Source organism: Carassius auratus, unplaced genomic scaffold, assembly GCF_003368295.1.
Source record: "Carassius auratus strain Wakin unplaced genomic scaffold, ASM336829v1 scaf_tig00011368, whole genome shotgun sequence".
NCBI classification, from domain to species: domain Eukaryota; kingdom Metazoa; phylum Chordata; class Actinopteri; order Cypriniformes; family Cyprinidae; genus Carassius; species Carassius auratus.
Genome location: NW_020524196.1, coordinates 33555 through 60000, shown reverse-complemented (window position 1 = coordinate 60000; position 26446 = coordinate 33555). Strand labels below are relative to the sequence as shown.

The 26446-nt window shown below is 35.7% G+C and overlaps 3 protein-coding genes across 6 annotated transcripts in view; 1 reads left to right on the top strand and 2 right to left on the bottom strand.

Moving 5' to 3' along the window:
* The window catches only part of LOC113073095 (H(+)/Cl(-) exchange transporter 3-like), a 33847-nt gene extending 16113 nt beyond the window's left edge, over positions 1–17734 (bottom strand). For 2 of the 3 annotated variants that reach the window (XM_026245998.1, XM_026246000.1), the window contains exons 1-2: positions 17593–17734; positions 10186–10361 (exon numbers count right to left, since the gene is read on the bottom strand). In XM_026245998.1, coding sequence (XP_026101783.1) covers positions 10186–10345 — 160 coding nt within the window. In that variant the 5' untranslated portion in view covers positions 10346–10361; positions 17593–17734. Of the gene's footprint in view, positions 1–5904; positions 6100–10185; positions 10362–17592 lie in introns of those variants that run through there. The other variant, XM_026246001.1, reaches the window with a different exon arrangement.
* An 824-nt stretch (positions 17735–18558) lies between these two features.
* On the bottom strand, positions 18559–23897 carry LOC113073092 (deaminated glutathione amidase-like). Of its 2 annotated transcripts, none has more exons than XM_026245996.1 (6): positions 23753–23897; positions 20673–20909; positions 20500–20603; positions 19412–19548; positions 19188–19313; positions 18559–18947 (listed from the first exon to the last, which is right to left on the bottom strand). In XM_026245996.1, the coding sequence occupies exons 2-6, from the start codon at positions 20906–20908 to the stop codon at positions 18687–18689; spliced, it is 864 nt and encodes a 287-aa protein (XP_026101781.1). In that variant the 5' UTR covers position 20909; positions 23753–23897; the 3' UTR covers positions 18559–18686. The 2 variants fall into 2 exon arrangements, with proteins under 2 accessions (XP_026101781.1, XP_026101780.1); XM_026245995.1 differs by lacking the exon at positions 23753–23897 and adding an exon at positions 22065–22500.
* Positions 23898–24033: 136 nt separating this feature from the next.
* Positions 24034–26030, top strand: LOC113073094 (prefoldin subunit 2). Its single transcript, XM_026245997.1, has 4 exons — positions 24034–24188; positions 24751–24839; positions 25161–25284; positions 25364–26030. Exons 1-4 carry the CDS (start codon positions 24051–24053, stop codon positions 25550–25552), a joined length of 540 nt encoding a protein of 179 aa, XP_026101782.1. The 5' UTR covers positions 24034–24050; the 3' UTR covers positions 25553–26030.
* The last annotated feature ends 416 nt before the right edge of the window (positions 26031–26446 follow it).

Genomic DNA, 26446 nt, shown 5'->3' with positions numbered 1-26446 from the left:
TCAAGAGAAAAAGTCGTCTCGTCTGAATCAGGAGAGAAATATGCCCCGAAAGGCTCTAAACAACTGAAACAATGAACTCGAACGGTTTGAGTTTAAAAACACCTTTTCACTTCACAAGACATTAGTGGTGTGGATTATTGTGATGTTTTTATCAGCTGTTTTGACTCTCATTCTGACGGTACCCATTCACTGCAGTGGATCCACTGGTGAGTGAGTGATGCAAAGCTACATTTCTCCAAATCTGATGAAGAAACAAACTCATCTACATCTGCGACGACCCGAGGAAGAGCACATTTTCTTGTCTGAAGCAATGGATTCATGATTGAGAAATCCATGTTTTCAAGAAGTAGGATTTGTAATTGTTGCATCAAGAACAGGAGTGACTTGTTACACCCCTATTATGCAGCGTTTCTTAGATGCATTTAGTGAATAGAACAAACCCTTCTATAAATGAATCACTAAACTCTGAGCCACCAAAACTACTTGCAGCACCACAGCGGATAATCAGCAGCTAATCGTCTTTTCTTCAGATCTCGTGAGCTGAGAGACACGCACCGCTGCTAGAGCACAGCTTCACACGCTCGAGAAACACACGCTTGCACACACTTCCCTTTTCTAGAAAGCCTGCACCTCGCTGTGAGCAGCCTAACCAATGAAAAGACAAACAAAGTAAAGCCAGAAACGGCACAAGAAATGATACTGGTCTTAATATAAACACATGCATAATGAGGCGAGGACAAACACAGGCTGCATTCAGCAGAGATCTACATTTAGACCAGCAGGAGATGAAGAGTGTGTGTGTGGCTACAGGTCAAAACCGCAAACAAACAAAGCATGACTCAACTGCTTCAAAAAAAAAGATTAACATAAACATTACTTATGTATAAGTATTTATTAGCAATTATCACATTTAATGATCAATGGCTATTCTTATTTTAATACTTAAAAAATATAATATTATTTATTAAGATCTGTATTGTTTTGTTTTAATATTGATTTATAGTTTTGTTATTTATTACATGTATTTATTTAATTAGAATTTATATATTTTTTATAACAGCTAAAAAGACATTAATATTTTAAATACTTTATTAAAATAAATACTACAGTACAAATAAGTATATTTTATATACTTAATTTATAATTATATACTTGTTAATTACATTTTTTTATTATATAATTAGTACTCTTAATATTAAGTACAAATAGTTTTAACAATAAATAATATTGTTAAATTAATAAACAGCTAATGTATCATTTTATTTAATACGTCATTAATATTCTATATTAATAATATATAAAATATTCTTATGTTTTGTTTTAATAGCATTAGCTTGTTTAACATTATTGTTATTTAATAAATGTATTATTTTTAAAATATTAATGTTTTTAATAATCAAAAGCTATTATCTAGTCATTTATTAATGTGAATAATATTTATTAATATTCTGAATACTTTGTTTTAATATTAATATATTGTTCTAACGATTAACGCATTAATTATTAACCATTTTGTTTATTTAATTAGCATTAATGTTTTAATAAACAATAACCAATTGCTATTATGTAATACTTTATTAATATGAATAATGTTATGGAATATTTATTAACATTCTCATTGCTTCGTATTAATATTAATAGCTTGTTTTATTATTATTATTATTAACAGCATCTGTTAGAACTCATAGGAAAAGGTCCAGGTGAAACATGACGCCTGAAGATCATAAGTCCATCAAAAACCCACTCGACGTCTTCACAGGAGCAATATTAATGCACAGCGGAGATGCAGTTCATCTGAAGAACACGTCTCCCTCGGAGCGAAAGATGAGGATACGGCGATTAGATCACGCCTGTGCTGACTCACGCACACATCAAACCCTCGCTGAAGGAGCAGAGAGACCCATGATCTGGAAAGATCACAGAATTCCTAAAAGAATTTGCAGATTTCCTCTCAGACCTTCTAGTTACAGTTGATAAGGCGCTAATCATGGGAGATTTTAATATTCACGTTGATAATACAAATGATACATTAGGACTTGCGTTTACTGACCTAATAAACTCCTTTGGAGTCAAGCAAAATGTCACCGGGCCCACTCATCGTTTTAATCATACACTAGATTTAATTATATCGCATGGCATCGATCTTACTGCTATAGATGTTGTACCTCAAAGTGATGATATTACAGACCATTTCCTCGTATCGTGCATGCTGCGTATAACTGATATTAACTATATGTCGCAGCGATACCGTCTGGGCAGAACTATTGTTCCAGCCACCAAAGACAGATTCGCAAATAACCTGCCTGATCTATCTCAACTGCTATTTGTACCCAAAAATACACATGAATTAGACAAAATTACTGACAACATGGGCACTATTTTCTCTAATACATTAGAAGCTGTTGCCCCAATCAAATTGAAAAAAGTTAGAGAAAAACGTACTGTACCATGGTATAACAGTAATACTCACTCTCTCAAGAAAGTAACTCGTAGTCTTGAACGCAAATGGAGAAAAACTAACTTAGAAGTTTTTAGAATTGCATGGAAAAACAGTATGTCCAGCTATAGACAGGCTCTAAAAACTGCTAGGGCAGAGCATATACACAAACTCATAGAAAATAACCAAAACAATCCAAGGTTTTTATTTAACACAGTGGCTAAGTTAACAAATTACCAGACGCCACCTGATTCAAATATTCCACCAACGTTAAATAGTAATGACTTTATGAATTTCTTCACTGATAAAATAGATAACATTAGAAATACAATAGCGAATGTAGATTCTACAGCATCTAACACTTCAGTTTCATCCATCGCACCCAAACATAAACTGCAGTGCTTTACAACCATAGGACAGGAGGAGCTAAATAAACTTATCACTGTATCTAAACCAACAACATGTTTATTAGATCCTGTACCCACTAAATTACTGAAAGAGCTGTTACCTGTAGCCGAAGAACCGCTTCTCAATATCATAAACTCGTCGTTATCTTTAGGACACGTCCCAAAACCATTCAAGCTGGCGGTTATCAAGCCTCTTATTAAGAAACCAAAACTAGATCCTAGTGTACTGGCAAATTATAGGCCTATTTCAAATCTTCCATTTATGTCTAAAATTTTAGAAAAAGTTGTGTCTGCTCAATTGAGCACCTTCCTGCATAAAAATGATCTGTATGAAGAATTTCAGTCAGGTTTTAGGCCCCACCATAGCACAGAAACTGCACTTGTTAAAATTACAAATGACCTGCTCCTTGCGTCAGACCAAGGCTGCATCTCATTTCTAGTCTTACTTGATCTTAGTGCTGCGTTCGACACCATAGATCATGACATACTCATAGATCGATTACAAAACTATACAGGTATTCAAGGGCAGGCTCTAAGATGGTTTAGATCCTACCTGTCCGATCGCTACCATTTTGTTTACTTAAATGGGGAGTCATCTCATTTATCATCAGTAAAATATGGAGTGCCACAAGGATCCGTCCTAGGTCCCCTTCTATTTTCAATATACATGTTGCCCCTTGGTAATATTATTAGAAAATACGGAATTAGCTTCCACTGTTATGCTGATGATACTCAGCTATATATATCAACGAGACCAGATGAAACTTCCCAATTATCTAAGCTAACAGATTGTGTTAAAAATGTAAAAGATTGGATGACAAAGAATTTTCTCCAATTAAATTCGGATAAGACGGAGATATTAATTATTGGACCAAAAAAACACTACACAGAATCTTGTAGATTACAATCTGCAACTAGACGGATGTACTGTTACTTCCTCTACAGTCAGAAATCTGGGTGTTATATTAGACAGCAATTTGTCTTTTGAAAATCATATTTCCAATGTTACAAAAATTGCATTCTTCCATCTTAGAAACATTGCCAAGCTACGAAACATGTTATCTGTTTCTGATGCAGAAAAGCTAGTTCATGCATTCATGACCTCTAGACTGGACTATTGTAATGCACTTCTAGGTGGTTGTCCTGCTTCTTCAATAAACAAGCTACAGGTCATCCAAAATGCAGCAGCGAGAGTCCTTACGAGGTCAAGAAAATATGATCATATTACCCCAATTTTACAGTCTCTGCACTGGCTACCTATTAAGTTCCGCATCAGTTACAAATTATCATTACTTACTTATAAGGCCCTAAATGGTTTAGCTCCAGCGTACCTAACTAGCCTTCTACCACGTTACAACCCATCACGCACCCTAAGGTCACAAAACGCTGGACTTTTGGTAGTTCCTAGGATAGCAAAGTCCACTAAAGGAGGTAGAGCCTTCTCACATTTGGCTCCCAAACTCTGGAATAGCCTTCCTGATAATGTTCGGGGTTCAGACACACTCTCTTTGTTTAAATCTAGATTAAAAACACATCTCTTTCGCCAAGCATTCGAATAATGTATCTTTTTAATTGTGAGTGTAGTTGCATCTGATCAAAGGTGCATTTTTATTCATTAGCTTGGGTTAAACTAATTTTACTTTGTTGGATCAGCAGCTATGCTAATGATGTCTGTATTTTGTTTCTATGTGTTCTATGTTTTGCCACGGGATTCACATCCCGTGGTAACTAGGATTTACACAAGCTCCAGTCTGGATCCAGAACACCTGAGAAGAGATGATGCTGACCATCAGAGGACCTCAGATGATGCTAACCCTGAATGAACAAACAGAACTAACAATTATTCCTAAATGTGTGACTGAATCATATAATAACTTAATTAATAATATTGATAGTTCATCGTCTAGCTGACTACGTCTTGTATTATTATTATTTTTTAGTTTTTCTAAAATCCTGTCAAATGTGCACAAACTACTAGCTACTACTAAATATTGTAGAAACATAATTTTCTGTAAAGTTGCTTTGTAACGATTTGTTTTGTAAAAAGCGCTATACAAATAAACTTGAATTGAATTGAATTGAATTGTGCGAACGCCAATCTCATCCTTCACAACCCAAAACCCACATCTTTACAGCTGCTTTCCCCAAACTGCATGTGCTTCCTGTGCAGATCACCAGCTCAGAGAAGAAGAAAGAGACCGATGTCTTCTGTGCAGCAGTCATACAGAAACACTAATGGCATGATTCCTATAATACTGAATCTGGGGAGAAATTCAGTGGAAATGAAGTTAAAAACGACCAAATCCTAAAATTTAACATGGCCTTTGTGTAATAACAGATTCAACATGTTTAGACCAATGAAACTCAATGGCTTTTCCACTGATTTGTGATTGCTGAATAATAATTTATTCAATTAATGATATAATTATCATTATAAATTACTTACATCATATTTATTATTATTATAAAATTGTTTAGATGTACTTAAAGTCTATTAAAAAATATGTAATATGATATAATTCTTTAATTTAACATCTATATTCACACATTTACTATTATTATTACAATTACTAATAGCAAACAAATCCCATTTGGTTAACAGTTTAGTAAGAAAAAGTGCTTAAAAAGGGTAATCTGATGCGATTTTATATGCGACATATATGATTTTATTTCAGTTAACGTTTCTTTCATGCAACATTATCCTCAACAACAAAACGACACGACACAGTGTTCATCTGTTCCTCAAACCCAAACACGTCAGCTGATTGTAAATGATTTGCCTGATTATGAGCCACACATATGCGTGCACAAAACACGTCACAAGGAATCAAGAAAACACACGTATTATTACTTCTGAAACACACACGCAGGATTAACACACTGCATGTGTTATGAATGTCATATGAATGTGTCATATGAAAGCCATATGAATGTGTCTCACTGTGTGTTGTAAATGCAAAGCGTGTATGAAGACGGTGTCGCAGAAGAACACACACGGCAAACACACCCGAAGCGTCAGTGACATTGACAGAACCCGCGCGTGTGTGAATAACGCCGTACCTCTGAGCTCGTGCAGGGGGATCGCGTCCCCTCCGCCGTCATACGGGAGATACGGGTCGGCGGAGTCCTGCTCCTCCATACTGGTCCTGATCCGCGGGTCACAGGCGAGCGCGAGCGGCCATGATCGGATCAGCTGCGCTCGAGAACACCAACACCAGCGTCACTGCGTCACTGCAGTGCGTCGATGCGGCAGCCGATGACGTCAGCGCGTCCGGGACGCATTTACACGTCGCGTTCTGCGCACTCCCCTTGGCCTGTCCCAAATAAGAGCACTTCATATGCACTTACGTACTGTTCAGTCCACGAGACCGAGGGATGTCACATTTGTCATTTTAGCGTTCAGAAGTGCGCTCGCGAGCGCTCCCTTTGTGGACGTTATGTGCCAGCAGACTTCTACCCGACAGTCAAAGCGGCATTGCGTCACGAAAGTGTTGACTCCGAGGTAGACCTTTATTTTGAAAATGTTTTATTTGTTTGTTTGTTTTTTCACTGCATGTCATTCCATAAGGAATACTATTTGATTAATTTATTACTGTTGCTGGCAAAGTTTAGTATAAATACATAAATGCAAATACGGAAATTATAAACCATTGTTTCTTATTTTGAAATCAGAAATTAAGCAATACCTAACATCTATTTACAATCTGATAAACAAGAAACCTGTTAAGTGTATTAATGTAAACATTTCCATATTTTTATGTATTTATTTTTTTTTTCATTGTAATTTTGTATTTCTTTTTCTGTGTTAACCCCCTGGCTATTGTAAAATGTTTGATTTGAGTGATTCAATAATAATTAAAAAAAACAGAAGGATTTAGGGTACTATATGGGACAGCATCCATCCCCACACTCAATGTCTCTGCACTTGACTACTTCTATGATGTATTTTCCTGTATATGGCCCAAGTGTTCAAGAGAGCGTGAAGACCACAAGTGTGTTAAACTCTTCATTACTGATGGGACACACTTACATGGTTGTAAAAATGCAAGTGTTTACATAGCTTTATTTCATTACTTTGCATTTTAAAATCAACTTCTAAATGTCTGTTCAGTAGTCCCTCTAACATGACAATTTTAATTTGTGGTGCTTCTAATTAAGTGATAAAAAGTAGCTCCGAATGTTGTACAAAATAAATATACTAATCCATGCAGCAATGAAACGTGTAGCACTTTGTTTTACTGCCAAATGACATGTAATATCTAATTATTGTTAATATTTAACATACATTGGAAAGGTTTCTGTGACCTCTCTCGATCTTGGCACAAAGTCTCATGATTTATTTCCAGAACATAATGCATGATGGGATACACCAAAGCCTTGATTACCGCTCTCGAGTTTTAGTTTTAGATTAAGTGTGTGTTAAGGGCACTGCACTTTGGTGTTTTTAAGATCTAGACTGTCTCGCACACTTACTTCCTGTCTCGCACACTCACTCTCAAATAGACAAGACCACAAGTGTGGGTATTTGGACAAGGCAATGCTCACTACACGCTAAAATTATGTTAGGATGTCTTCAAATGTCATCCGTAAGAGAAAATAAAACAGATATCAGAGATCATTCAGCCTACACGAGACATGAGAGCCGCTCACAAAACACTGTGTATAAGATAAACCATTTCAGACCTTTCTGACCACAGCTTCTCCAGTCATTTCAATTTAACATTCAAATAATTATTAATAATGTTACTATACCACAAGTATTTACATAAATGTTATATATATATATATATATATATATATATATATATATATATATATATAACACACACACACACAATTAATTATACAAATTATTATAATGTATGTTTTTCTTAATAAATATAATACATTTATCAAGTATATATATGTGTGTGTGTGTGTGTGTGTGTGTGTGTGTTATACTTTAGCTATTATATAAATTAATTTACATACAAACTTTTTATTTAATAATGATAATAATAATATTGAATATTTTTATCAATATTAATTGTAGAATTAAAATGATTTAGAAATAATTTATATATTTTGCTATACAAATAATATTTATATTAATATTTATTCTAAAATATTAATATTCATAAATGTTTTTATCTCTCACTCTCTCTCTCCCTAAATAGGTGTGTACATATAAGAAAAATAAAAAGAAACTATAAAAGTTAGGGTTAGGGATATAAATACATATACATAAATATAAAAATTCTGTACATATACATAATTAAGGGTTATCTCTCTCTCTCTCTCTCTCTCTCTCTCTCTCTCTATATATATCTATTTCAGGAAGGAACAGACGTTTCCTGCTGAGCACAGCTGAAGTCGACCATTAAATACACTCAGCAACCACATCTGTTCACTGCCACCTGTTACACACACAGACACACACACACACACACACACACACACACCTGGTGCCTTATTTCACTGCCCAACAAAGTAGACCGTCTCAAAATAATCTCACAGATTCACTCCAGTATCCAGGACAGAGCAAGAACCAGTAGCACACACTGAAGGTGACCAAACACACACCACGAAATCTCCATCTACCTTCAGCGGTGATCCTGCTGTTGCCAGGGAACCGCTCTGGACCGTGTGATCATGTGATCAGCCCTCGGCTTTCACTGTGGTGTTTAAATCAGAGCAGCAATCGTGGTCTCAGTCCGGTGGTGTCTTCAGCTTCATCAGCGACCCTCACACCAGAGACCCCGCACCCACAGACAGCACTTCACGCTCACAGGTTCCCATGTGTCCTTTCTCTCTTCTAAGTGGAGATGTATGTCACTCAGATGTTTCGGCGCTCCCTGTGTGCGTCTCAAACTTTCCCTCGCCTCAGGCCCGTGTCAGACGGGTAAGTTTCCAGAGAGTCTGACGGGGCAGAGATTGTTGCGCGACACTGAAAGGCGACTCCTCGCCGCTGCACGGACACAAAGCTCTTGTTGTGTGGGATCCACGAGAGACTCATGAATAAATGAGCAGCCCGACTCAGATCTCACGCAACAGACGCAGCCTTGAGACCTGGGTTTAGGCATGTGTTCATCCCACGGTGATGATACTGACACACTTACAGAAGAAGCTCTGTGTGAAACCCAGCAGCTGTGCGTCAGAAAAGTGAACCACCGTCTGAACGAAATCAGGGCTCCAGACTACGAGCGAATGGAGGCACAAACATTTTTTCTGACCAATCATTTTTTTAGCACTTTACAGCTCTAAAAAGATCCAATTTGAATGTTATTTTTATAAGCTTTGAGGTAAAAACACTTGTGTAAAATTAGAAACACAGACGTCAGTGACCAGTGTAACCAGTAGATGGCAGCAGAGGAGCTCTCATTACCTCATTTACACTTTTAGCTTTATATTTTGATTTGATAAAAAGACTACCCAACCTTAAACCAGCTAAGACTAGACATCCAGCTTAGGCTGGTTTTATTTTATTTTTTTAGCTAAGTCAGCTGGTTTAAGCTGGTTTAAGCTGGTTGTTAGCTGTTTTTGCTAAATGAGCTGGACTTACATGGTTTTATTATTTTTTTCTTTCTAAATCAGCTGGTTTTAATTAGTCTTTTAGCAGCTTTTTCACGGTTCCTGTTTTTAATTTTTATTTTTTACTAAATCAGCTAGTTTTACATTTTAAAAAATTAGAATAAATCTTGAATTTTTTTTTCTTTTATAAATATTATAAAATATTGACAAATGAAAAATATTCATATAAAAACATTATAATTATAATAATTCGATTTAATATGTATATTAAATAATATTGAGTATGAATAAATACTGAATATAATAAATAATATTCATTTCTGTTTACCTGCAATTTTTCATTGTTAGTTCAAGTTAACATATTGAATACTTAAAAAATATTAATTTAAATAAATTAATTGTATTCAATGTATTATATATTACATAAATATTAATATTTACATACTTATACTTAAGTATATATATATATATATATATATATATATATATATATATATATATATATATATATATATATATAAATATTTTTAATAATGTTTTTAAATATTTATGTAATTTTATGTAATTTTTTATGTAATTTTAAACATTACATACATTTAATATCATTGTTAAAAATATTTGTTTTTTACCCATGTCATGTGAGCATTAACTGACATCAAAGAGCAATAACAAAAAATGTAAATGTGTTGTTAAATTATTGAAATATCAAGGTCAAATCTTAGGAAGGACATCAAGGGGATATTTTCAGTCAGAGTTGTTAAGAAATGTGTATTAGTGCTAAAAGCAGCTCAGATGATGATTAGTCTGGTGTGTGAGGAGCACCCGCTGTACCTGGAGACGTGTCCCCGTCCAGCAGGCTGTCGTCTTCAGTGGTGTGGAAGTCCATGATGACCCCGGCTCCATCGAGGAGCTCCTCGTCGCTGCTGGCGCTGGTGATGCTGTTGTAGCTGTTCCTGCCCAAACCTCTGCTAAACAACTGCTCCGACTCCATCTAGCAGCACGACACGCTGAGAAGACAAACACAGACGCTCAGCCGACGTGATTCAGGAAACACAGCAGAGCCAGGAGCCCAGACCCTCACAGACCCTCACAGGACCAGAACTGACACCGTCAACGAATGAGAGTCTATTTAATCATGCAAACAGATATATAACACTTCTTAATGTGTAACAAACGCTTCCTGAAACATTGTTTTGAGGACTTCTGTGTTTAATATATTTCAGCAAACATTTGTAACATGTTCATATTACAACGGGAAGCTTGTAAATAAGTCACACGTGCAGACGGTCAGATACTCAGATTCAGGCAATGTTTTTATAACAATATTATTATAATCTAATAATCACAAAAATAACAAGAACAATTACTATATTCTATACTATTATTATAATACTATCTATTACTATATTCTTCTTATTAATAAATACATAAATGTTACTACTTGTGCTATGCAAGTTTGAATAATGATAGCAAAAATATTAATAACTATTAATAATATTAATAAAAGCATTAATGCATGATGTTTTACAGGTTTGAATAATAATCACTTATTATTGAATACATTTTAATATAAATAATTATTATTAGTAGTACATCATAAATAATTTGTTCTATTTTTCATGCAAGTTTGAATAATCATAAAACAATAATAATCTAAAAATATATTATTAAATAATAGATAAATAAATGCAATACAGGTTTGCATGAAAACAACAAAAATTTGTATTTTTTTGTTATTATTATTATTATTATTGTTGAATACATAGTTATTATAAAACATATATATTACAAATATTTAATACAAGTAATAACATAATATATATTATTATTAAATACACAAATAAATATTACTATTGTGTCACGTATGCCTGAATAATAACAATACGGATGCTAGTAATAATAGATAAAACATCAAATGTATTGTCGTTAGGTTTCATCATTCAGTACAGTGTATGTAAACTCACCACAGTAAAGTTATACTCCTGTACGAGTGGAAAACACAGTATTTGACTTCAGACGCAGTACTCAACTGATTAGAGTCTTGGAAAAGAGAAAACAGACACCGAACAGAAGAAGCTGGAGTCTGTGTGAGTTTATTCTCCATAACGTCTCAAATCACGTCATAACATCACGCCGTCCGCTTCATTACAACACACTGAGCTTCCCTCCTCTTCTATTTCCTTCAAACCTCTCTCTCTCCTTCTCTCTCACTCTCTCTCTCTCCGTCTCTCTCTCTCTCTGAATCACGAGTCTTCATCACAAGCCTCCTCTGGACTCACATCAATAATAATAACAATAACAATAAAGGTGGAAATAATTACCCAGCTTCACAACGCCAGCGTCTGATCGTGTTTAAAACTCCACTTGTGACCGAAAAAGTGACAGCATGATACGAGAAAAAAATATTATTAATATTGTTGTTGTTAATATAAACAATCAACAAATGAACTAATAATAAACTAAATAAAATAATTTCTAAAAACAAAATAAAATAAAAATAAAAAGCCTTATGCTGTGTTCACACCAAACGCGAATAGAGCGTCTGGCGCGAATGATTTCAATGTTAAGTCAATGCAAAGGCGCGTTTACGCGCGTCTGGAGGTCTCGCGGCGCGAATGGGGCGTTAAGCGCGGCGCGGAAGACGCGAATTCGCCTCATTCGCGCGTCTAGTTCGCGCGAATGACGCGAATTGACGCGCGAATAGAGCGCTTCGCGCGAAACGCGCGTTAAGCGCGAATGGTGCTTTTTGTGCATTTAGCGTTTGACGCGAATTCGCGTCTGCCGCCCGAGTTGAAAAATTTGAACTTTGGCGTCAATTCGCGCCGCGTTAACCAATCAGGAGCCTGCTAGGAGTCACTCATTCAACAGTATGTTCCTGCAGCCTCGGGTTGTGCAGGAATACCCTTCTCCACTCATTCAACAAGGAGGAACGACTGATGTTGTCAGTGAGCAGTCAACCGGAGCTATATGACATAAGTTCATATTTCTATAGAGACCGGAATAAAAAGGACCTATGTATATATATAAAACATATTAATAGATAAATTGAATAAAGGCCAAAGATAAGAAACGTTTCATTTTACCCCAAACGAATTATATTTTATCTTGAACCACTAAAGAGACATCAGAGCCAGCGGCAAAAGTCAGAAGATCTAGCCGAGGAAAGGCTACTCTCGGCGGATACATGATGACGGAGCTCCCGCTGATCGCATGGAGCTCATCTCCGAGATCGGCGAAACACATTTTTTAAATAGACGCTGTCATTATAAATAAACCGCATATTTGAGTTTAAAACAACTACATTCTCGCCTGAAATACTTTTAAAACTACATTTCATGACACAATAACAGTAATATTTTGAAAATTATCCGAATAAAAATGGCGGTTGAAAATGCTCCGTGGACTCAGCTGGCAGAAGCCCCCCCATGACGCGAATTCGCGTCTGTTGTGAAGTTAATTTCACGCGCGAATCAAGCGAATTACTCGCGCGAATGAAGCGAATGATCTCAAAATGGTCAAGCGGCAAACTAGGCGCGGTAGACGCGAATTTGACGCTCTATTCGCGTTTGGTGTGAACACAGCATTATAGGTAAAATTAATTATTATTACTATATTATTGCTATTATTATAATTATCATTGTTTTTAGTCATGTAAAAAATGTATATATATTTAGTAAATTAATAGTAATAATAAATAATAAGTATTATTATTATCATCATTTTTTTATGTAATCAAACATTGATGTTGATCATTTGGATAATGATTATACAAATAATAATAATAATAATAATAATAATAATAATAATAATAATAATAATAATAATAATAATAATAATAAAATCATGAATAATTTTTCTGGAATAATTATATTCTAAATATAATTCTTGTGTAATAAATAATAATAATAATAATGCATTATTAAATAAATAAATATTTTATTTATCATACTGGTTTGAATAATAATAATTATAAATATTATTAATATCTTTTTATGATTTTATATTATTAGATTTTTTATGTTTTGAAAGAAGTCTTTTGCTAATTAATTCTGCATTTATTTAATACAAATACAGTAAAAATAGTACTTTTGTGAAATATTATTACAATTTAAAATATCTGATTTCTGTTTGAATATATATTAAACTGTAATTTATTCCTGTGATGCACAGCTGTATTTTCAGCATCACTGCTCCAGTCTTCAGAGTCACATCTTCAGAAATCAGTCTAAAGCTGCTCTGTAACTGAATGAAGAGGGAGAATCAGGTGATAGATGAATCTGTCAGGCAAATCATGAGACGTGAATCCTGCCGGTCTCTGACTCCAGACAAGAGACGCTCTGTCAAGAAACAAACTGTCTGGAGGACGGCCCGGGTTTAATCGAGTTGAAGCAAGAAATTCAATTGATTTACTTCAATCTGAGTGTTTTCTTTTATGCCCAGAAAGATCCAAGAACCTTTCTCACGGTTCAGGAGAGAGTCACAGAAAACAGACCTCATAACTTACAGATAATCATTTAAATGATTTCCTTTGACTTTTTATTAGATATTCTTTTCATATAATAACTCATTTAGATATTCATATACATACAGTTTTGTTTCGCCTCCTCTGCACTATATTTTAGATAGGCAGTGTGCTGGCCAGCCCTGTCGGGTCCTGGTAAGTGTGTCGATCAGGTCTTGACAGGGATGAGGTCATGAGCAATAGCCAAAAATACATTGTATGGGTCAAAATTAATTTTTCTTATATGACAAAAATCATCAGGATATTAAGTAAAGATCACGTTCCATTAAGGGGGGGGGGGGGGGTGAAATGCTATTTCATGCATACTGAGTTTTTTACACTGTTAAAGAGTTGGATTCCCATGCTAAACATGGACAAAGTTTCAAAAATTAAGTTGTACGTTTGAAGGAGTATTTCTGTTCCCCGGTTTGTCACAAGTTTCTGAAAATGTTTTTCGAGTATGGCTCTGTGTGACGTTAGATGGAGCAGAATTTCCTTATATGGGTCCTGAGGCACTTCTCCCGGAAGAGCGCGCGCTCCCGTATAGCAGAGCACTGAGAGCACAACTGACTTCACTGATCAGAGCGAGAGCGTCGCGAAATGTCACAAAAGAAGTGTATTTTTGGTTGCCAGGGCAAGACAACCCTGCACAGATTACCAAAAGAGAAACCGCATTAAGGGACCAGTGGATGGAGTTTATTTTTACAGAGCATCAACGGAGTTGTGCAAGTGTTTGTGTTTGTTCCCTGCATTTCTAAAATGCTTGTTTTACAAACAAGGCCCAGTTTGTCGACGGATTTGCGTATCGTTTATTTCTTAAGGATAATGCAGTCCCAACGAAAAAGGGTCACGATCGTGTGTTGGAACCGCATGCGGTGTGTAAAACTGCTTCAAATATCTCTGCCTCCTTGTTAGTGCGTCCACCTCCCATGCCGGAGACCCGGGTTCGAGCCCCGCTCGGAGCGAGTCGTTGCTGCTGCTGCTCTCGTTCAGTTTCAGCCTCGGGATCTGATTCTGGATCATAAATATACGCTGAATCTGACTGTTAGCCATGGTTTGTTTTGGATGTTTTTTCCCTCATGGTAATGTCACAGCTTCCAAACGCTCTCAACGCAAAAGCCTACTCGCGCGCGTGATTCTTTAGCTCCGCCCACACGTCACGCCTCCAGCCGGTCGTGTTTTTCCGGGAAAAATCGGTACAGACTATCTTTCTCTTATGAATATAATAAAACTAAAGACTTTTTGGAGTTATGAAGGATGCAGTACTACTCTATAGGTACTCAAGATTAACATGATATCGAGTGAAAACGAGCATTTCACCCTCCCTTTAAGATATTAGGTAAGTTTCCTACCGTGAATATATTAAAACCTGACATTTGTCAGTTTTTTTTTTTTTTTTGCGTTTCAATTGTGTCTGTGCAGGAAGATGCTCAAGGGTGAAAGTGGAAGATGTTTGTATATGAGCCGGTTTGACGATCAGACCAGACCCAGATGACTTTAAACCACTCAAATTAAACACACAGCCTTAATCAACACATTTGGCTCATTAATGCCAAAATATTAATGTGGCGCCATTCAGTGACATTACAGAACTTTATGAACGGGAAAATCACACACAAATCCCATGAATTAATCTTTAATATAGTCCATTTGACAACAGCTATCATTGATATACTATTATAGTTTTAATAGTATATTAAATGAATTATTCATTTACAAATGGAGTTCTGAGCAATGCATATTACTAATCAAAAATTAGGTTTTGATATATTTACAGTAGGAAATGTAATAAATATCTTCATGGAACGTGATCTTTCCTTAATATCCTAATGATTTTTGCCATAAAAGAAAAATCTATATTTTGACCCGTACAATTTTTTTTTTTGGCTATTGCTACAAATACACCCCAGAGACTTGTGCTCCAGTGACACATATCTAATTTATATATATATATATGTTATACAGATTTAATAGATTTTATTTATTAGTTCTACATTTACCTTCTTATTTTAGTATGTCAAGTTTTGATAATATTTAATTAATATTATTTGGAAAGTTCATTATTATTATTATTATTATTATTATTATTATTATTATTATTATTTTCTACTCATTCCAGCACTGTATGTGTTTATTTACTTTTTTAGTAAATATTTATTTTTACTTCACTTTTCCTAATTTAATCAAATTTGTTTGTTTTTTTATTTTTATTTATTAGATTCAATTCTAGCCTATAATTGTAATCTAAGTTTTGTTCGTTTTTAAATAAATATTTATCTATTTATTTATCTATTTATTTTTTCAATTACTCAGTTTTTCTCTAAATATTTTGAAAACTTCTGATTTAAATATGAACTTCTATGAGAAGGTTCAATACTCGTTTATAGTAATATATGATAGTATTTAGATTTTTATTTTATGTTCTGTTTTCACTTAAATTTTTTTTTACGTTTTATTAATTTATTTTTTGTTTCATTTATTAGACTTAAAACAAAAAAAAAAGTCAGAATTTAGTTTTAATTTAAGTTAATTCAAGATCGCAATTCTGGAAAAAAAAATAAAAGTCTGAATTATGGGATAAACATTTAAAATAACCCTTTTTTTATTAATTGGCGGAAACGGGCTTCCATATAAATTAAATTAAATTAAATTATTAAATTAAGCAGATGCTTTTATCCAAAGCGACTTACATTGCATTCAGGCTAACATTTTTTACCTAATGTAAAACACTTATATCTGCAACTGATAAGAAAAAAAAAACACCAAATATGAAGTGTCATGTAGCAGGTGATTCTGATTTTTTCCTAAATCATATAATGACTTTTCCTTATTTCACTCCTCCAAAAAATAGTAATTTTAACAGTATTTACATTTAGTCTACTGTATATAGTATGGAAACTTACTGTTAACCAATTGACAGTTTTTACTGTAGCATTTTAACAGTCTTTTACGGTTAAACCACAGTCATGTTTCACAGTGTTGTGTGACAGACTGACAGACTTGTTGTGAAAGTTCACACATTCATCTGTGACTCTTTACTGAAGACAGCAGCGCCTCAACATCAGTGACGAGCATGATAATGAACAGAGCTCCACTCACTACAGAATCTGTACACACACGCGCACACACACACACACAAAACAGACAGACACACACACACACACACACACAACAGACAGACAGACAGACAGACACACACACACACACACACACACACACAATGTACAAAATTGTCCACAAAATGTGATTAAAGTTTTGTCATCATTTACTCACCCTCATGTTGTTCCAAACCTGTATGAGTTGCTTTCTTATTTCGAAAATAGAATGATAAAGATATTTTGGAGTTTGCTGGTGATCAAACAGTTGGTGGTTCCTATTGACTTCCATAGCATTTATTTCCCTACTATGGAAGTCAATGGGAACCACCAACTGTTTGATCACCAGCAAACTCCAAAATATCTTTATCATTCTATGTTCTATGGCACACACACACACACACACACACACACAAACAAACCCACACACGCACACACACACACACGTTTATCTGAATCTCATCTTGCCTGAATATGTGCACGTGCATCTCAGTCGTCTGATGTCTCTCTATCATGTGTTGTTAATAAACAGTGTTTAACACACACTCGTGCACGAGATCATCTATGAAGCGACACTTGACGTTATCACCGATGAAATGAACCGACAGGTGCTTGTGAACCGCGCGGAGGCGAGCGTCTTACCTCTGCGATGCCCCGAGACGAGCTCTGAAGACGCAGATCATCCCAGCAGCACGAATCAAACACGCAACGACATCCTCCTCTCGAGAACCGGTGGTCGCGCTGCTTGTTTTGGCCCGTTCCCGTGACGGTGACGTTCACTTCCGGTGACCCCTCCGCCTCCTCCGTCATCAAAGAGAAACCAGATTCATAATACATAAATAAAAAACTCATAATCTAATTTAAAACATATTATCATAATGCTAAATTAAATAATAAAGCAATTAATAATAAAAAAAAAACAATAAATGTTCATTAGAATAATGATGGAGCAAAAAAGTTAACTGCATAATATGTTGACGTTGTTTGTGTTATTTTGGTACTATATATAGTATTGTGATGCTATGAATAATTTAATATTAAATTACAGCAAAAATGAAAATGAATGAAAACAATAGAGCAATAAAAGACTTATGTAACAGGAACGGTTGAAACGTAATAAAAAATAATAAATCTTTACAAAATAAAGCATACTGCATTGAATAATTAATATTTGATAATATATAAATTATAATTTATTTTTATATTTTAATTTTACATAAATATGTAATTTCTATATAAAATCTAATTAATAATGCTGTAAAGGATTAATCGCATTAAAAACTGTGTATATTTATTATGTATATGGTATATTAGTACATAAAAATGTATATTAAATATATAAATATAACAATATGAATATATAAATGAATAAACATACATAACTTAAAATAATATACTGTATGTGTGTATTTATACATACATAATATACACATGTATAATGTAAAGAAAAACTTATTGATTGACAGCACTAATAATTACATGAAAAAAAAGTGACAAAAAATGTAAACAATGGAGCAATAAGGAGGGTTTTAAATAATAATAATAAAACAAAATTATTATTAAAAAGAACGGAATATTATAAAGTAAATGACACCAGACCAGTCAAGGCACTTCTGATCCAACTTCAAATTTAATAAGCATCAGTTCAGAGTCATTGATTAAACACACAGTAGTTCACCAGTGCATATTATTTAACACAAACACATCGGTGTTGTTTAAAGTTGTGCTGTTATCACTCAGTCCAGGCTGCAGTAGAAGTCCTGGTCTCGGCGGTGCTGCTGCACTGGCATGTCCCTCCGGACGTCCCGTAGTCTCTGCAGGTCAATCTGCACCAGTGTTAAAGCCTCATCTGACCCCCCACAGTCCCCGATCACCTCACCCCACGGGTCCACGGCCAGCGCGTGTCCGAACGACGTCCGCTTCGGGTGATGAGCTCCCACCTGCGCCGCCGCCAGCACGAAACACTGCGTCTCGATCGCCCGCGCCCGCAGGAGCACCTGTCAGGGGGACATCCGCTTCACACTCAGCCTGACATCACTGATGGTCAATGTCTTACTAAATATCAGTTTTGCTTTCGACAACCATTTGTAAGGTCTTGAATTATCCATTAAACGCCAGGAAAACATGATTTCTGAGCCTGATTACAACCATTGGTACCAAACTGTTAACTTAGCATCATCAAATCATCATCAGTGATCAGTGCAATACAACGTTTTGGTTTAATGGCATGTTTTCACCTCCCAGTGTGCCGTTCCTGTGGCCACGGTGAAGGCTGATGGGTAAGTGAGGATCTCTGCTCCGTGTCTCCGCAGCGCTGATGAAAGCTCAGGAAAACGCAGATCATAACAGACGCCAAGACCGACCTGCGACGAACACAATGACATGACAGCACTACAGCACACCGTCAGATAGAGACCGAGAGTCCTACGGCTGCTTGTGGGGTTGTTCTGGGCTCAAGCACCTTTCCGATGGGCGTCTGGACGGGAGACACCAGTCGAGGTCCGGGGACGGTGAAAGCACTTTCCTTCAGAGACACTCCTTTACTCGTCAACTCCACATCGAACAGATGAGCCTTCCTGTAGACGGACACCAGCTCCCCTGAACACACACACACACACACACACACACACACGCTACTGCTGACTGTGGCAGAAAACCATCTCCTACTATGAATTTTGTCAATATTTTCATGACAATTAATGCATTTTCTTATGGTAATAATATAAGTTTCTTGTATAAACATTGATCTTGCTATGAAAACAGCTATTGATGCTGATAAAAACCGTAAATAAAAATTCTAAAATATTATTTGACTTACTGAAATATTGTAATTATATCCAACTTAAATACAATAAATATCTAATATGAGTATTTCTTTCTTATCATGACAGGATGTTGAGTCTTTAATTCACACTGGGTTTATTTATTTAAAAATCAATGCATTACGATATTTTGAAAACATTTATATAATAATAATATCATAGTAATTAATCACTTTTAATCATCTGAGAATTATGAAAATGAAAGCCCTATGCCAGGACGATTTTTTAAAACATTTTATTTCTGTGTAACAATATTTTCCCGACAATTAAGTACACTAAAAAAGCTTAAATTACAGTTACTGTATTTTATTTTGAAATATGGATGGAAATAATTAAACAAACAAACAATTAATCATTACCATAATGCAGAAAATATAAACCATAACTTAAATTAGTTTAAATTTAAATTCCATTGTAGCATTTTCTGATTTTAATTATATAAAAAAACTTGTATTTTCAGACAAATATTGTACATTTCATACAAAATATATATTTTAAATAATCATATTAGAGTAGTTTTATAACTATTTAATAGTGTAAATATTTCATATATACATATATATATATAAATTATTAAATAAATATGATTATTATTTAGTAATTAAATATAAAAAAATAATGCATTACAGTAATAAATCACCTCATTTATCAACAGAAAATGCCAAACGTGCAATGCACAGCTCCAAAACTGTGATGCACCCAAAGCACCAGACGTGAGACGACGTACCTTGTCCATTGATGATAACATGGCTGTTATAAATGCGCCGGTCAGTTTTCCAGTCGTGTCCTCTCTCATGAAAGCCACCCAGAGACAGCCACACGTCCAGCTTCCTGAAACACACACAGACATCTCCTCAGCCTCAGCTGCGGTCGGTCGAGTATCTCTGCTCCGTGTCGTACCTGGCCAGGTGTGAGTAACGGCTGATGAGGTCACCGTCCAGACTCTCAGACAGCTGCAGCGTCTCCTCGCGGTTAGAGCCGATGTAATCGAAGCCCTCCGGCAAGAACACCATACAGGCCCCACCCTCTTTGGCCTGCTCCACCAATCGCGTGCAAGTGCTAAAGTTGGCCTCTTTGTCAGGGGTGGAGGTCATCTGACAAACAGCCGCCACAGGAAGTGATGACGATGACGACATCCTGACAAAACAAATGAAGAATGTGCCTGTGTTTCTATGAGCATCTCCTGAGGACTTCATTTCAGGTGCATTTCATTTGAGAAAACCAGCCTCGGATAGAAACTCAAAGCTCTTCACCACAAACCGCCAAAATAAGAGTTTGTTTTAACAGTTTAATTACAACAGCGCAACAGAATCTACATCTCAAAGTAATAATAATAATAATAATTATTATTATTATTACTATACAGTTTGTTAAAACAAACAGAAACTCAAAGCTCTTCACTACAAACCCTCTCAAAATATCAGTTTGGTTTAACTTGAAGAAATTATTATATAAAAATATATTACTATTGTAGAGAGGGAAGTACATCTCAGCGTAATAATAACATTTATTAAATATTATTAATTTTAACTATTTAAAAACATTTACAATTGTTTTTCTTGTTTATTTTTTTAAGATTTTCACAATTTCTAAATTGTTCAGCACTGTATTTGCCAAAAAGTAAAAGGCCTTGATCAAAAAAAATTATAATAATAGTAAAGTCAATTAAATTTAATTTATGCATTTAGCAGACGCTTTTATCCAAAGCGACTTACATTGAATTCAAGATAACAATTTTCTCCTAACATGTGTTCCCTGGGATTTAAAAGATTAATTAAATTGTTAAAGTTTAATGCATTGCTTTTTGTACCAATACTTTTGATCATATATTTATTTTTATTTGTAAAACACAGAATTCAGAAATATATATTGATAAATAAATAAATTGGGCATAATCTGAAGTTCCACGAAATCTCAAATTAAAGAATAATAATAAAAAATAATAAAAAAAAATTAAATATAGTACATGCATTTCATTAAAGCAAAATAATAATAATAATAATAATAATAATAATAATGTCTTCAGTCTGTTTTGACTGCTGAGGATCACAAGTGTGACCCTTAGTTTCACTGTTGCGCCTTCAGGTGGACACTGCAAAGTGACCAGACAAGTCATAGCTGTCCATTTATATTGCAATAACAACAAATGAAGTTAAAGCATGTATTTCCTGACACTTCTGTGATCAGAAGCTCGTGCGCATCTAAAACACAACAAAGAGGCTCTGATATTAACATGCGAGAGCATGAGAAGTGTTGCATTGCTGAAACAAAACAACATGCATTAGTTCTTGCCTGCTCTGTCCTCGCACTGCCTTCGATCTCCAAGCCGACAAACCCACAGCAGCTGAAAGCCCTCGATGTCTCAGAGCAGCGAACAGACGCATCAACACACTGTCAAACTCAGTTTATTACCTTTCTTTTACTGTGTAAGTTAATCACTCGCTCACACTGAACTTTGAGCCCATTTCAGCCACAATAACTAACTAACCGCATTTAAAAAAACACGACGGCACTGGATTGAGCATATTCTACTCTCAGAATACGAGTGTGAGTTAAAGGACAACCCCGTCGTTTTATGTTAAATTACAGTTTATATTTGGCTAAATACTTATTCTTTTACTGTCTATGCTAAATAAGCGTGCGATCATAATACTTCCGTGTGGGCGGGGCTTAGATGTCAGAACGCTGCTTCTGATTGGACAGTAGTTTCTTCTTTCTTCTTCTTTAGTTTTTTTTTATGGCGGTTGGCAAACCAACTTAACGGTGCATTACCGCCACCGACTGGGCTGGAGTGTGAATAAGGAGATATTGGATCTTAAAAAAAAAAAAATAATAATAATAATAATTAAATCCTACTGGCTAAGTCGGTGTCTCTAAGAAACTTAAAAACAAATTGATGAATGTTACTGGGTGCTTTCCCTAATAAACCTTGCATTGTAAAATTATTCTGATTGACACTTCTGAGAGACTGAAAAAGCTGGTTTCTTTCTTGGCTATACTTTGTGCACTGAAATAAAATATGTTCTACAGTTTCTAAATGACTGCAATATTGGCAGTTCCCTGTTGGGTGTTTCCCTATTATCTTCAATGAAGAATTGAGCCCAGTGTGTCCTATTCTTAACCGTGTAATTATACTTTCTTCTCTTCTACTCCTACACTCTGTCCTTCCTATATCCACTTCTGACTGTATATTATATAAATGCCTTCCTTTATCTTCATCCACCCAATACTCCTGCCATTTTGATCTTGCATATGCTTTAATGAATGTTTTAGCTTCAGATTTACTATATGGAACTTGTAATATTCTATTGTGTTTCAGTCTTTGTTTTGCAAGTTTATCAACCTCCTCATTCCCTTTCACTCCAACATGTGCAGGTACCCAATCCTTTGCATTTAACTTAATGCAAAACCATAAACATTTTATGAATTATATAATCTCTTATAGATTTCCCATTTTTTATGCTTTCTAAAGCTGAATAACTATCAGATATAATCACTGAGTTATTTAACTCATTTCCCTCTACCCATTCCAAGGCCAACAAAATTGCAACCAGCTCTGTTGTGTATACTGATAAATTATCTGTATTCTTGTGAATGTGTCTTTAGGGAAATGCATATCCAGATAATATTTAACAATATCCCTCACTGCTACTTCCTTTGACTTACTTTTTATTTTCTTATGAATGCCTAAATCTACATCTGGTATAGGGAAAAACCATGGTGGAATAGGAGGGACTGAAACTGTTGAACAGTACTGTAATTTATGTAACCCAATATTCTCAGCTTTCGCATCGCCAATCCACCCAAAACTTTTGTAATCGGACTTTCCATGTTCCCAGCAATCTTTTAAGATAGCTTTAGCTGGGTGGCTATCAACTTGTCCCTTCATATTAATCCAGTATGCTAACATCAGTTGTATCCTTCTGATCCTCAAAGGCTGGACAGTAGTTTAGGCCTAAATAATACTTTTATTTACGTACCTTGCATTTTCTTTTTTCTTTTTTATCACCAGTATCGGTATGCAAATCTATTTAAAAGCAGAATTATTTAGGTTTAAATTATCACAATTGAGGAAAAAGCCCTGAGAGCGCGCTGTGACGTATTACGTGTTACTTTTCTCAGCGCAGATAACAAAGGATCAATCACACACATAATATATATGTGTGTGTGTGTGTGTGTGTGATTGATATTACACTAATAATGTGGCAGGTGAATATGGGAGTGTGTGGTTTAAAAAAACGAGTAAAGCGCCTTAGCGAGCAGTATTTTCAGTCAGGAATGTTCGAGGTCAGTCCCTCATGTGACCGTTGGGGTCCTGACTCGTGCGGTGCGGTGCAGTTCATCATGGCGGCGAACAGCAGCAACAACACGAGCGGTAAAAGCGGCGGAAAGCAGCCCACGCCGTCCGCCGAGCAGGTAACGGCGCATCGTGTTTATTACAGTAGCGCGCGAACACTTCATCTACGCGGCGCGACAGAACCAGAGCGCGCCTGCTATAAACAACAGAGCCGCGAGCGTCCGACGCTCCTCGGTGTATTAATCACAATGGTCTCGTTGTGAAGCGCGTTCGTGGGGTGTGACGCGCGTGTAGTGACTGAGACGCGCTTGTGCTGGTTTATAACACTGCAAACCTCAGACATCTGCTGCACGAGAGATAAAAGACTGAGTGATTTTGTATAAATCTAGGTCTCCATCCGTTATAAACTAGTACATGCCTCCTGCCTCCATAAGGACAGAACAGCGTCTGCGCGTCTGTCGCTATTTCTGTCATTCAACACACACACACACAAACATATATTTTTATTATTATTATTATTTTATGAATATTGTGATGTTATATAAAATATATATAACATTTATAATTATTATAATTACCTATACAAACTTGAACCTGATCATCTTACTATTATTTTTTAATTGTATTATTTTACAACTTACTACAGTATTAATATGCATGTGTTATTGGTGTGTGAATCAGGTGGTGGCTAATTTCCAGCGGATGCGACAGGAGCAGCGCGGTATGGCCTCTAAGGCTGCAGAGCTGGAGATGGAGATCAATGAACACAGGTGTGTTTGATAGAAGTAATGTACTGTCAAACCTTTCCTTCCCACAGTGGATGGGTGCCGTCAGTATGAGAATCCAAACAGCTGATAGAAACATCACAGTAATCCACACCACTCCAGTCCATCAGTTAACTGCCACCCGGCCCCTCGGTGGGACACCTAAGTTTACTTCACTATATTATATCATTAACTGATGGACTGGAGTGGTGTGGATTATTGTGATGTCTTTATCAGCTGTTTAGACTCTCATTCTGACGGCACCCATTCACTGCAGAGCATCCATTAGTGAGCAGTGGGTGTAATGCTATCACTTCCTCCTCACAGCCTCGTCATTGAGACGCTAAAGGAGGTCGATCCGTCGCGGAAGTGCTTTCGTTTAGTTGGCGGTGTGCTGGTGGAGAGGACCGTCAAAGAAGTTATGCCCGCGCTGGAAAACAATAAAGAACAGGTATGACTCTGCCGCTGGACTCACAAACGTTTGCTCGTCATAAACGACGCGTGATTTTCACTTCTCTCTCTCCAATCAGATTACGAAGATCGTGGACTCGCTTAACTCTCAGATGCAGGCGAAAGGGCGGGAGCTGACGGAGTACCGCGAGCGCTACAACATCCGGTTAGTCGGAGAGGACGACAAACAGGGCAAAGCGGACGCCAGTCAAGCCAAAGACAGCGAAGGAGGAGGCTCTAAAGGAGGCGCCGGGGTGCTCGTCTCCTAGTGGACTACTCTTAGAGGGGTAGAAATCACTGGGGGTTTAATATTTGCGGAGAGACTGAGTCGGCATGTTTCTATTAAGTCTAACAGATGCCAGTCACAAAACACGAAAGAGAGTGAAAGTCTCGGTTTTCATGCACGTTTTTTTTGTACATCCTTAATATTAAAATACAACTCACAACTTCACAAAATGAACTTCAACTTCCATCCTTTCCTTTTCAGTCCAGTTTGTTACAAATAAATAGTCAGTAAACATGTTTCATGTCTAAACGGATGGCATAAATCCATAATGTCAAATAGTTTTTGAGGCTTGACTTTCACTTTTGTAATATTTGGTGCAGAGTGAAAGATATTTCTCATACGGTGAACCTCCATCATTCATTATGTCACTGTTGTACACCTGCGGACGAAGCCTTTTTATGTTTGGTTTGTTTTTGTGGTTGTTTTGGTTATTGAATTAAAAAATACAGAATTGCACGAAATCTGTTCAGAGTGTTGCGTGTTTTTTTTCATCACTACAATCACACACTTGTAAAAAATAAAAAGGGCATGCATGTTGCTGTTTACCACCAGTAATCTGTAAAATAAATCTATTTATATACCAATTTAAATGCGTTTTTATTATTATTAGTAGTATATTTATTTTTATAGAGCTACTAATAATATTCTTTTGCAATTATACAAATTGGCTGTTTGTAACAACAGCTTTAATGCAGATTGAGACACCTTCACTAAAAACTGAAAGAGGTCTAAATGCACTTTAAAGTCGATGCAAAGACTATGATGTGTTTCATTGTTTTATGAGATGAAATGTTGATATAGCAGTTCAAGTAATCATAATGTAATTTGTGCATACCATGCAGCACTATACCGTAAAAAAAAAATCTAACAAAAATAA

Bases quoted from the DNA above. Each gene is read 5' to 3' on its own strand.
- LOC113073094 (XM_026245997.1), top strand. From the start codon at position 24,051: ATGTTCGAGGTCAGTCCCTCATGTGACCGTTGGGGTCCTGACTCGTGC. The intron at 24,189-24,750 runs GTAACGGCGCAT...TGTGTGAATCAG, and splicing joins CCACGCCGTCCGCCGAGCAG to GTGGTGGCTAATTTCCAGCG. The intron at 24,840-25,160 runs GTGTGTTTGATA...TCCTCCTCACAG, and splicing joins ATGGAGATCAATGAACACAG to CCTCGTCATTGAGACGCTAA.
- LOC113073092 (XM_026245995.1), bottom strand. From the start codon at position 22,156: ATGCGTCTGTTCGCTGCTCTGAGACATCGAGGGCTTTCAGCTGCTGTG. The intron at 20,604-20,672 runs GTACGACACGGA...TGTGTGTTTCAG, and splicing joins CGTTACTCACACCTGGCCAG to GAAGCTGGACGTGTGGCTGT. The intron at 19,314-19,411 runs GTGCTTGAGCCC...TGTTCGTCGCAG, and splicing joins TCCAGACGCCCATCGGAAAG to GTCGGTCTTGGCGTCTGTTA.